Below are 11,649 nucleotides of genomic sequence, written 5' to 3' on the forward strand. Positions count from 1 at the left end.
AGCTCTGGTTTCTCCATAACAGAATCAGGTTCTTCTGATGATAAAGATTGAGTAAATATTGTTTTGTTTTCTGTATTTTTGAATATCTGAGTTTTTTTCTCATCGACAGGTGAAGATGATAACATTCTCGGTTTCGGACATGTACACCGTGGTTTAGGATTAGGCATAACTTCTGGTATTTGTAGTGTCTTCGATGTTGGTGGTAAACTCTCACGAGCCATTCCTGAAGCATCACTCAAATGCTTTCGCAAATCGTAAGGTGTTTTTAAGTGATCAGGAGGTAATGACCATTTATCAGTTTCAGCACTGTGGTGTTTCCTCAAGTCACCTCGTTCTGGATGTTTTTTTTCTTCGGGCGTAAGATCATGACAACTACACTTGGTACGCCGAGAAAGATCTATGTCCGTTTTCGATGTATGAAGAGCCCATCGATATTCTGCTGTACTAGATTGTCGTTTAAGATCCCAAGTAATGTCATTGGGAGATAAGAAATGTCCTGACCATCTTGAAGTTTCTACACTCCGGTATTTACGTAAATCAGGGTGAGGTTTGGGAGAATGTTCGGCTATCTCAGGTGGCCCTTTAACTGTAGTACTATCACACGTACAAATTAAATTAGCGAAACTGCTTTCAAGAGGTGCTGAATCAACTGCATCAAGATCTTCGATAGTGTATGAAATTGTATCTTCACGTTTTTTACCACAATCTGGACAACGGCCAGATATTCCACCACTTATTCGTCGTTGATCTAATTGTTGTTGACCAGGAAGCTCTAGAAGTTGCTGCTGTGAAACGTGCTGTTGCGTTGATGCACCAGATGTGGACGGGACCGGAGGTAGTGTTGACGGCAACAACGACTCGTCATGCTGCGATGGCGATTCTTGATCGCCTCGGAGGATGTCAGAAGGGCTCAAAATGGCATTCGTTTCTTGCAATACGGCCCAAGAGTTCTCTGTAGCTTTGTCAAGCCGCCTTGGTGGGAACGGCGACTCCGGAGACAACGAGGTTTCGATCGAGGCTACTACCAGTGAGGTTGCTATGATCTCCGGTTCCACAGGCCTGTTACAAAATTATTTAACTGGTTACTGTTTTGTTTTACATTTTAAATTAAATATTTTTTCATTTTTGGTGAACGAGGCGTCCTTACGTACAAGCTCTTTCGATTTTATAGCCCCACGTTCTGTGATGGACGCCTCCAAAGGGTGTCATATACCTTGAGCTCGGTGAATATTTCCGTGAAGAATCCAGGCTCGCTGTTGATACGTAACATCTTGGAACTTAGTCGATTGACAATCAACAAACATCGATCCCAAAATTTGTCCTTGCTGTCTTCCACCAAGAATGGTTTTAGTGGGTAGCTAATTTCGTTGCCCATATAGCTGTAGCTTAGATACAAGCATGTTAGCACAGTAGCTTGTAGTTCTCTTTCTGATGCTTCTTCACCATCTACTAATTCACGCACCAGCATATAAACGAATACCACATTTGCCGGATTTATAAAAGCAACATCCTGAAACAAAATTAAAAATAATAGTTGTATTTGCGTTTTTAATTAACCTTATTTTCGAATTGTTTTAATCATTAAAAGCATATTTATACGGAAAAAAATGTACCTAATACTGAAGATATTGAATAAAAATTATTATGATGAAAATGATTAATTATTAATTGAAATAACAGTCAATTAAGATAACAACGATCTGTAATTTTCGTTTAAATTAAATAAATGTTATTTTCCCCAGTTGGCTATGACTGTAATTATATGATATTCTCTGAAAATACTGCGATACATCAATTAGTCGTTTATTAATTAATTAGAAATGATTTTACGATATTTCTTTTGAAATGTAAATATCATTTTTTATTTATTTATTATTTTCTATTGTTTATTATTTCATGCTACTTTTACGTTTATAGCTTAAATTGTCGACAGAATTATCCAGGCATGTTTCTTCGCTCTAGAGAAATAGCTTGATCCTCCATTGTCATTAGTGAATTGGAGTGTGCTGGTCGATTTAGACTACGTCGAGTAGACCGTGAAAGCAAAGCTTCAAGTTACGATGTAGGGAGTATAGAATGAATAAACACGTGCCCCTTATTAGCCCGATGTAGAAGATATTGCGATGGTTGAACGTGAACAACATCATGTACTATCCAGCATACATATAGTATAAATATATTCTTGTAAACTCGGCAGATCTCTACGGTAACTTGCTGATTAGATCGATGCCCCTAATACTATATTAAAATTGCTATGGATCATTTTTTTATGAAGCTTTTTTACTGCCTTTTTCTATTAAAAATTAATATAAAATCTATAAAACCACCTTCATTGACATACTTTTTAGATAAAAAATTCTGTCATTTACTCATTTACAAGCTCATTTATTTTATTCAAAGTTAATTAAAAATTGAAATAAATGAACTTTCATTTGGAATCATTTTCATGAAAATTGATTTTTATTCAGAAAAAGTATTATAGGAAATATTTTTGAAATCTCATCAATATTAATACATCAGCAGAACATCCATATAAATATGGATAAAAGATATTTTATTTTTTCGTAATAGTCACCCACGTATTTAAGCGTTAATGAGTACCAACGGGGGTGTAAAAACACGATTCGTTACCCTTCTTATTATTCACTTAATTTTTTATAATGTGGTTGTTAACAATATCGAACGTGCAATTTTAAACTTGACTTAATTTCAGTTATAAAATTACAAAATAATTAACAAATATTGAAGAATAATATTAAAATATTAAAAAAAAATGCAATTAATTTGTTAAATAAAACATGTATTGATAATATACACATGTATATCATTAAAAATGAATAATGATGTTACATTAGCTCAATCCAGTTGTTAATAATGAGATTAAGCACTTTAAGTGAAAACTAAATTATTCCGTTTATCAAAAATCAGATTAACTGCGTATAATAACACCGTCACGTTTTAAAAAATAATAAATAACATGTGACATTCTATTTTAAGAATATCATAAAATGATTATTTTATTCATTTCATTATCACTGTGGTAAAACGATCATTCTTAACTCTAGCATCAATAAAATTGTTGAAACAATAATTACAGAATGACATATCATAATATTTTAAAGGTTTTAAAAATAAAAAAACCATTGTTTTAAGTGAATTTTGTGATTAAAAAACTTCATGGTGTATAAAATCTCAAGTTATTGTTATGTCAAGTTTCTAAAGTAATTTTTACTAAATTTTCAACAATCAGGCAGTAGATTAGTGTAACTAGAAATCTCTGATGACACTTGAATAGTAATTTAGTATCTTGGGAAGATAAAAATTATTGACTTAATGTGACACGTGTTGATATGAACCACAGTAGTTCAATCATTATTCATTAATTTTTTATTTTAATTCCTGTTACCAATTTTTTCAAGGTTGTGTAAAAATAAAAATCATTATTAAACACAATGCACAAATAAACGACAAATTAATATACATTATGTTGCTTTACTAAAATTATTTCAAGGGTTTGCGAAAACTCCAAGGAAAACTCTCTGTGAATTCATACTAGCTATTAAAATATAATTTTTTTAACTCTTTTTAAGTTTCTATTCACTCTATTCAAAGTTAATTTTTTTTTTATTTTCAGTCATTGTGAACTTGAGTGTTTCTGGAACATTTTAAAAATAATTTATGTAAAAAACTTTCAATGCAAAATATCCTGGCGGAGTTGTAGAATATTATTAGTTTAAATTTAAATATTGTGACATTTACAAAAAAATTTACATGCTATTTTACTGAGCAATCCTGAAAAATGAAAAAAAAAGTTTGTTCATCTTTATACCATATTAAAATAGTTAATTGTTTAATTTTCTTAGTAGAAAAATATCTTTTATGTGATATGATTGAATATTTTTACCGTCATTTTTATTTCGAGTTTCCCAGAATATCAATCAATATTTACCGAAAGTAATGTGCAGTATCAGCCAGCTGCTTAATTATAGGTGGCTGGTGCCATAGTTTAACAATTGAATAGTAATAAAAAAATTCCATAAATATTGATTCATAATTTCAATTAATATTAAAAGTAAACCAAAGCTTACAAGTGTTATTGAATTCACCATGTGTGCTGAATAATATTTACCTGCCATCCCTGGAGAAGTAAACTTCTATCGACAGTTCTAAGCCACATGACAGCATCGCCAGCTTGGAAATCTCGTAATCGTGTACATTTTTCATGAAGATAAACACCAAAACATCTGAGCAATTCTGATGTCGATGCTTGGATAACTGTTTTACGAGATCCTGCGGGTTGAGATCGTTCTGCGATCTTCTCACATTTGGGATTGTGCATTGCATGATTATTATTTGATGTTGGTGCTTTTGTCTAGAAATATATCATAAAAATTTCATCAGTTTTATTATTAGACTAACTATTCGAAATTTCAAAGTATTCATGAACCCTAAATTGAAGATTAGAATATTTATGACACTATTTCAATGAAAACTATTCAGAAACAATCTAAAACAATGAAATTTATAATTGAATTATTATATAGATTTATATAGTTTCTGAATAAATTTTCCCATGTGGACCAATTCTCAGATTACATCTCCAAGTTTTGTTTCATGAAGCAGTCATCAAAATTATTTTTATTTACCTTGATGAAGAATAAATTTATTAAATAAAATAAATAAATGTGAAATTTAAGAACTAACTTAAATAAGAAGTTTACTGTGTTGATTTTAATTTTAGTATTTAATAACTTTAACGACTTAATTCATGTAGAATAATTAATAACTAAAATGTAACAACAAATATTTACCTGTGGAGTTTGAATATTCTTATTTTTATCAACAATTGGAATGTTGTCTAATGGTTGACGAAAAGTAATATTTTTATTTTTATTATCCAATTTCTTTTTATTATTATTAATTGTACTAAATCGTTTCCAAGACCAAGCATTAATAAATAAGGAGTGCTTTTTTAAATTTTTCTCTAATGCATTTTTTTCAGAAATAATTCTTGCATTGTCATTGTTATTAAGATTAATATTAATATTTTGTAAAGTATTATTATTATTTATCGGTGGATGATTGTTCACCGTGGCTGCCGGCGCAACAACCACGACATTTTTATTTTCACGATTTTTGGCATTATTCAGTTGCTCATAATTGAAATTATTGAGTGTGAAATCTGTCGAGTGTTGATGACCAATCGGCGGATATACAGAGCTCCGGCGGTCTTTTGGACTCAATGATAAGACAGTACCCATAACTGTAGTTTGATTTTGTATTGGTTCACTTATTTGATGTTGCAGCTGATGTGGCTGCGAACAAGAATGGCTTTGAATTTGTGCTTGACTTTGGCTTTTAACTAATGTTTGTCCATGTGACTGTAAATGTATTTGGAGTTGATGATGTTGTTGCTGTGATTGTTGTGAAGGTGGTGTCGGGGGAGGCGATCTAGACGGACTTGGAGTAGTAATTCGTGGAGGCGGTGGTGGTGGAGGAGCCTTAGGTATCGAGGCTTCCCTTGAGGGTCCCGTCAGCGAGGTTGCATCCCCTGGCTCTATGGCCTCCTCCACGACGGGACCCACCACTTCACTCAGACGACCTCCCAGCCTGGCGACGCCTTTTACCTTTTTTTTCTAACACACTACTTGCAATAAGTTTCTTTCTTATGTTTCTATTGTACTTTCCTTTTTAATAGGATTTTTTTTCTTAATCACCACACACTATTCACGGTCCTCTTAACCACCTCAAATTTCTCTCGTCGCTTACGCACCCTCTCTCGATGGAGAGCGCGCCGCGACGAATATGGCGTACGATCAATACACAAAACAAGACGTACGTCTGCCACAAAAAGCAACGAATCAATTGAAAAAATTGCTACTTAAATTTGAAATTGTTTTCGAAATAAGGAAACACGAGTAGCTTTCTTTTATTAACAATGCTGGTAATATTTTCTATGTAATTATGTCTTTTTATGTTTAGATATGAATCACGTAGCAGTATCAAACATTTGATGGATGAATTAAGTTCAGAAACAAGTAGACGAAATGGCGAACATGAATCTCAGCCCTCGAATGAATTTAGTTATTTTCATAAATTGAGTTTTAAAACTTTTTTTTAAGCATGCTTTTACTTAATAATTAGATAAATTCTGTTCATCAAATTACTTATGTAGAAACCTTTTCAAGACGTATCACTATTCACTTAAACCAAAAATTCGTCACGTTCACAGTGAATGATTTTATTGTATAGCTTATACATAATTCATAAAACGCATAAACAACTTTTTAAATGAAACTAATTATTGAAAATGATTTATTTCTGATTTTTGAGTTCATAGATAAAAATAGTTAATAAATGATTACTTTACTCCTAAAATTCACAAACTTGTATTTAAAATGGCTATGTCACTACTTCTAGATATACTTTTCTATTTATTTTTGGAATTTTATCGTTTTTCGGAACCCCGGTCAACACAAAATCAAAATGAAAGCGTCGACGGAGTTCGTCGTCGCTATCGTGCGCTGCCAGAATATGGTATTTTGCCCTCTTGGACAACCAAGACGTACACTGTACGTCCCTTTTAGATTTCATGCGCGCGCACTCGTTCGATAAACGCAAACGTCAATTGTTGGGGGTGGCAAAGAGATAAGAGAAGGCTGCAAAAGGAAAAAGAAGAAAAAATGATAAAAAAAGAGAAGTCGATTAGAAGGTATGATAGAACACGTCATGTTGAGACATTCCTCTTATTGCAATCTCTTTCAAGTCAGTGGCATGATGCTTTTCCTAAAAACCTTGATTATTTTTTCTCCAGAAAAATCAACAGCTAAGTAAATACAGAAAATTGAAGTATAATAAGCGCTCTATAGTCTTGTCTGGACTAGAGGAAACTATTGAAACTTTCTAATAAAAAACCCCTTAGATTATATTATAACTAATGCGATTTCAAGCCCGAAAGTCGTTAGAGTGACTTTTTCATATAACTGTTATTTCATCACATCATAAATAAATCTAAAAAATAAAAATAATATATTTTGATATAAGTATTAAAAATTTTTAAAAACATAATATTATCGATGATAATAATGTAATAAAAACAATAAATATAGTAGTTAACAAAAATAAATAAGGTAGTTTGATAAATTGTTATAAATCATCTGATCACCTATCAAAAATAAATCACTTAGGATATTCTTTTTGATCATTTGAACACTTTACCACAAAATGTAAATTTTATTGAAATCTCTTTTCTCATTACTAATAACAACTGGTCTGAAAATTTTCTAGCCATTTAATATTAACTAATGTGGACCTTTTTTTTTATTTGCTACTTTATTTTTAGTAAAAAAAAAAAAAAAAAAAAAAAAATAAACCAAAAAGTATGCTTAGTAAAAATTTAAATAAAAAAGAATTCTAAAAATAATATTTTCTCGCAGATCGCGTTGGCGTGAAACCAGCGACCTCCCTTTTTTCTCTTGCTAAGTATCGATGTGACCCCGATTCACGATCTACTACAATAGTGTCATTATTGTTGTTACTGATACCGTGCTAATATAATATATTGTCGTTGATCTGCAACCTATAAACTGTATTCTCCTATTTCTATTTCATGTCAAGAACAAAAACAGAGTATCAAACTTTCATTCGCTGATCCTAGGTCATAGGGTAGTTTCATGAAGTTCTGCCAACAGTGTTGCAAATTCAAATTAAAACATGAAGTAGACATACATTAGAAAATTCTAGAGAAGTTTGAAATAATTATCCATTCTTTACTTTATTGATAAAGTACATGTTTCAGTTAATAATGGTATTCGAATTTGTGGTGCTTTAAACTTTTATAATTAAAATAATGAAAATCAGATTAAAACTTACATATTCTCTATTTAACCAATGAAATTTTTTACTAATAATCTGGTACAACTTCTTTTGTTCTGGCCCTTGATTTCTATCTAATTGTATACGCTATAGCTAGTAAAGTACATGTTAAAGTTTAAAATACCAGTGGTACCAATAATTAGCCAAGTTCTATTACATGGTCATTGACTAGTATTTTAGTTCTCTTAAAGTTAGCAAAAAAAAAAACCTCGATAATTCTACACATTATATAATTATCTAGATTATTATTATTGCAATTACACTAATTGTAAGAACAAGTTTGTTTTAAATCTCAAAATAATATCTACATGTATAAAAGTTAAATGCATTTTGAAATTCTATGTATTCCTTAACGCATTAAGATAGTTGCAATCATTATAAATAATTAAATTTTCATATGTACTGACACAACAGCTTATTACAATACTATTGTTGAATAAATTTTAGGATAATAATGTTTAATACTATCAATCAAACAATGATTCTGAAATTAAAAAGAACTTATTTAATTTTACGTCTAGATAAAAAACCTCCTTGTCGTTAATTAAAAATATAAGAACAGAAATATGAGTTAAATGAGAACATTCTTACAGAAAATTTTTTAATTATATCTATTCTAGATATGTAAATTTTTCTGAAATCAACAATACACTACAATCCAAAAAACACCGTTCTAAAAATTCGTATGAAAACGATTTTTATGAAAGACTTCATGTTTATTTGTGCATTATTATCATGTACTTGATAAACAATATAGTGGGAAATTATATTATTTACAATACATTATAAACTTAAACAACCAATCTGTTATTGTAACTGATAAAATAATTGACACTAAAATTTTATGCGTATCGTAAATAACGGTATATATCATCTGGAATTCTTGAAAAAATAATCTCTATTTATTTATTCAACGAACAGAATGATTGACATTGTTTAGAAAAATAGGTGGTATTTACATTTATGATTATTTTATATAACAGCGGATTCAGAAATATAGTGATGTGACTATCATGAATTCAAATGGAATTTAAAGATAGTTGTAGATCAGTCTCTTGCATAGTCAGACAATGACGTATGAAACAAGTTTTTGGTTCTCAGTTTTTCTCTCGACCGTTATCAATAACAGCTTTGCACAACTTCCAGTTCCAACGAAATTTACATCAGTAGAGAATCAAAGTGTGGTTTCAGAATCTAACTCAGATTTAAATAATAATAATCACAGTATTTCCACTATTAATCAAAATAATATTGCAACGAGTATGCCAAGTACTACTAAAAGAAATGAATGGTGGCCGCCAAGTGACCAAGAAATTACACAAACATCTCCTTATTCTACCGAAATAAAGCAGCAAGAACCAGCTTCATATTATATCTCTGGTAATTGCAAAATTATTGTATTGTAAAAGAAAGTTTTTTTGTATGACATATTTTTGATTTAACAAAATAATCTTAATGTTTCTAAACTAAAAAAATATTTTTAATTATTCTTTTGATAATAAAAACTTTTTTATGATTAATCCTACATGCTGATGATCTTTTAATTTAAAAAAAAGTCTAGGTGTAATCCGCAAGATCCGTACGACTAATTTCCCAGTGATAAGAATAAAAATACCATATGTTCTATTTATAATAAAAATGAATAGCATAATTTATAAATTATCAAATTTAATTAATTTGCTTTTTTTAAAATTCTGCTTAAAAAATGGCTGGACCGATTTTGTTGAAAACCTAATTAATTTTAAATTCAGTGATTATGCTTTGAATGCAATCGGTCCCACCTCAATATTATTTTTTGTTCTCGAGATAATCGTAACGAAAATGGTTATAGTTCCGTTCTAGGGACATTTCCAAAAATCAATTAATTGTGCTGGGAAACACTTAACTAATGAATAAATTTTTTTAGACCGTATGATGGACGGTGCAATTCGAGGGGGGGGGCACATGTGACAAATACAGGCACTATTAAAAGCGGAAAAAAATAATAATAATTTGTAAGAATCCACTTATAATCATACTAAACTGTAACTACTATCCAGTAGCTACTGTTTTATTACTCACTCTGGTTTATTATCCTAGAATTCATTCTAGGTAATATTTTAAAATTATAACGCAATAATAGTATAGTGTTACAGGATCAGCACATGTGTACTACCACACTCCGCCGTCCTTCTTATGGCCTAAAATTCATAATAATTCGCTAAAAATCGTCCTGACCTAGTCGTGGAGTAGTCTATATGTGTTTCGTTGGCCAAAAGTGGAGGTAGACACAAACATCCACTTAAAAATTGTGGTATTCGACTCTTGAGACCTTGATACGTAGGGATATATCACGAAATTGGACCAATGACTATAACTTCCCACTGGGAAATTAATAGTACATTATGGATCCAGGGCCTAAGTGAAATATTATTCGCACTGCACGTCTTATGCGACGTCATCTGTCTAAGGCGATGATAGCTCGCTTGGGTTGTGTATGATGTTTTATGTACTAAAGGTTTAATATAAGGGCTTAATTGTTATGGCTGTTGAAGAGAGTTTTAACGGGTCGATTAGAAACACGGTGGAAAGAGCTCCTGATAATTTTTTATTTATAATTCCATTTGAATCACACTAATATCACCGGTCTATAATCGGCCGTTCAAGCTCCGCTCAACAGGCATAATAAGTGAGCACTTATATAGCCTAAAGCATATAAAAAATATTAAAACATCATTTAAAATTAAATTCAATAATCTGAAAATTCCAAATGATTTAAGGTATTCAAAAATATCTGTAATTTCGAAATTTTTCCAGTACAATCACCTTCTCTTGCATTACCGCATTATCGCAGTGAAGCTTGGAGTCATTATGGTTATCCAGAATATGTATATCCAATTTTACCATCAGGTGTAAACAATCAAGTACAAAGTCTTACATCGAAATATGCTGCTATAGGTATTTTTATTGGACTTCTGACTCTTTTTGCTATTATTCAAGGTTCTATGATGACAACAAAGCGTAAAGATGCAATGACTGATGTATTAACCTCTAGAAAAAGGAGAGAATTATTCCAATCTATTGACATTGACCATATGGTAACATGAAAAGTTTTTTATACTCATTAAAATAAAAAATATTCAGAGACTATATTCAAAATTTTCTATAAATTTTAGACACCAGAGCAGCAGGATATTTTTAACAATGACTCAAAAGTAAGATGTATTCAAAGAACAATATGTTATGAAAATCGATTGTTATCGGAAGATTTCGGAGCTGGAGGGATAAAAATAGCAAAATATTTAACGTAAGAATTATAAAAAATATTATTAATAGTAGATATTAAATTAATGACGTAACAGATATAAATAAATGGTATTTACTTGGAAGGCGATATGTTAAAAATTCACTAAAACATGCACCTGGTTGGGATCGACTTATTGATGATGCAGGAGCAGCAGGACTTCGTGGTGAAGATTGCAATGTACTTTATCGTGATTGTTTCATCCCAGTTATTTCAAAATTTCATAAGTAATTTCCTGTATTCAAAGGAATTGCAACTGAAGGAAAATTATCTTACGTAGTAAATGACAACCATGTGATTTAAATAGTAATTTTTTTTTCATTTAATTATAATATACTGTATTTTTATTCACTACAAACATCCAGCCCGTACTATTTTCAAATCACTTTATTCTTTTCTATTTCATGTAGTCTTTTCTCTTCAAAAGTGTCTTTTTAGAATGTTAGATATCAAATGGCAAATAAAATGACAGTAACAAAGACAATCAATAA

General features: G+C 30.7%; 2 protein-coding genes across 3 annotated transcripts; one reads left to right on the plus strand and one right to left on the minus strand.

Annotated features, from left to right (window-relative positions):
- Positions 1 to 919: 919 nt before the first annotated feature.
- Cdk5alpha (Cdk5 activator-like protein) lies at positions 920 to 6,528 on the minus strand. Of its 2 annotated transcripts, none has more exons than XM_035083524.1 (4): positions 4,812 to 6,528; positions 4,130 to 4,372; positions 1,214 to 1,510; positions 920 to 1,059 (listed from the first exon to the last, which is right to left on the minus strand). In XM_035083524.1, the coding sequence occupies exons 1-4, from the start codon at positions 5,259 to 5,261 to the stop codon at positions 964 to 966; spliced, it is 1,086 nt and encodes a 361-aa protein (XP_034939415.1). In that variant the 5' UTR covers positions 5,262 to 6,528; the 3' UTR covers positions 920 to 963. The 2 variants fall into 2 exon arrangements, with proteins under 2 accessions (XP_034939415.1, XP_034939416.1); XM_035083525.1 differs by having other exon boundaries at positions 941 to 1,059; positions 1,152 to 1,510.
- A 2,417-nt stretch (positions 6,529 to 8,945) lies between these two features.
- LOC118067024 (uncharacterized) lies at positions 8,946 to 11,610 on the plus strand. Its single transcript, XM_035083536.1, has 5 exons — positions 8,946 to 9,255; positions 10,672 to 10,764; positions 10,855 to 10,952; positions 11,031 to 11,161; positions 11,245 to 11,610. Exons 1-5 carry the CDS (start codon positions 8,946 to 8,948, stop codon positions 11,387 to 11,389), a joined length of 777 nt encoding a protein of 258 aa, XP_034939427.1. The 3' UTR covers positions 11,390 to 11,610.
- Positions 11,611 to 11,649: the final 39 nt, after the last annotated feature.

This window comes from Chelonus insularis, unplaced genomic scaffold, assembly GCF_013357705.1.
Source record: "Chelonus insularis isolate UGA/USDA-ARS -01 unplaced genomic scaffold, ASM1335770v1 contig_359_pilon, whole genome shotgun sequence".
NCBI classification, from domain to species: domain Eukaryota; kingdom Metazoa; phylum Arthropoda; class Insecta; order Hymenoptera; family Braconidae; genus Chelonus; species Chelonus insularis.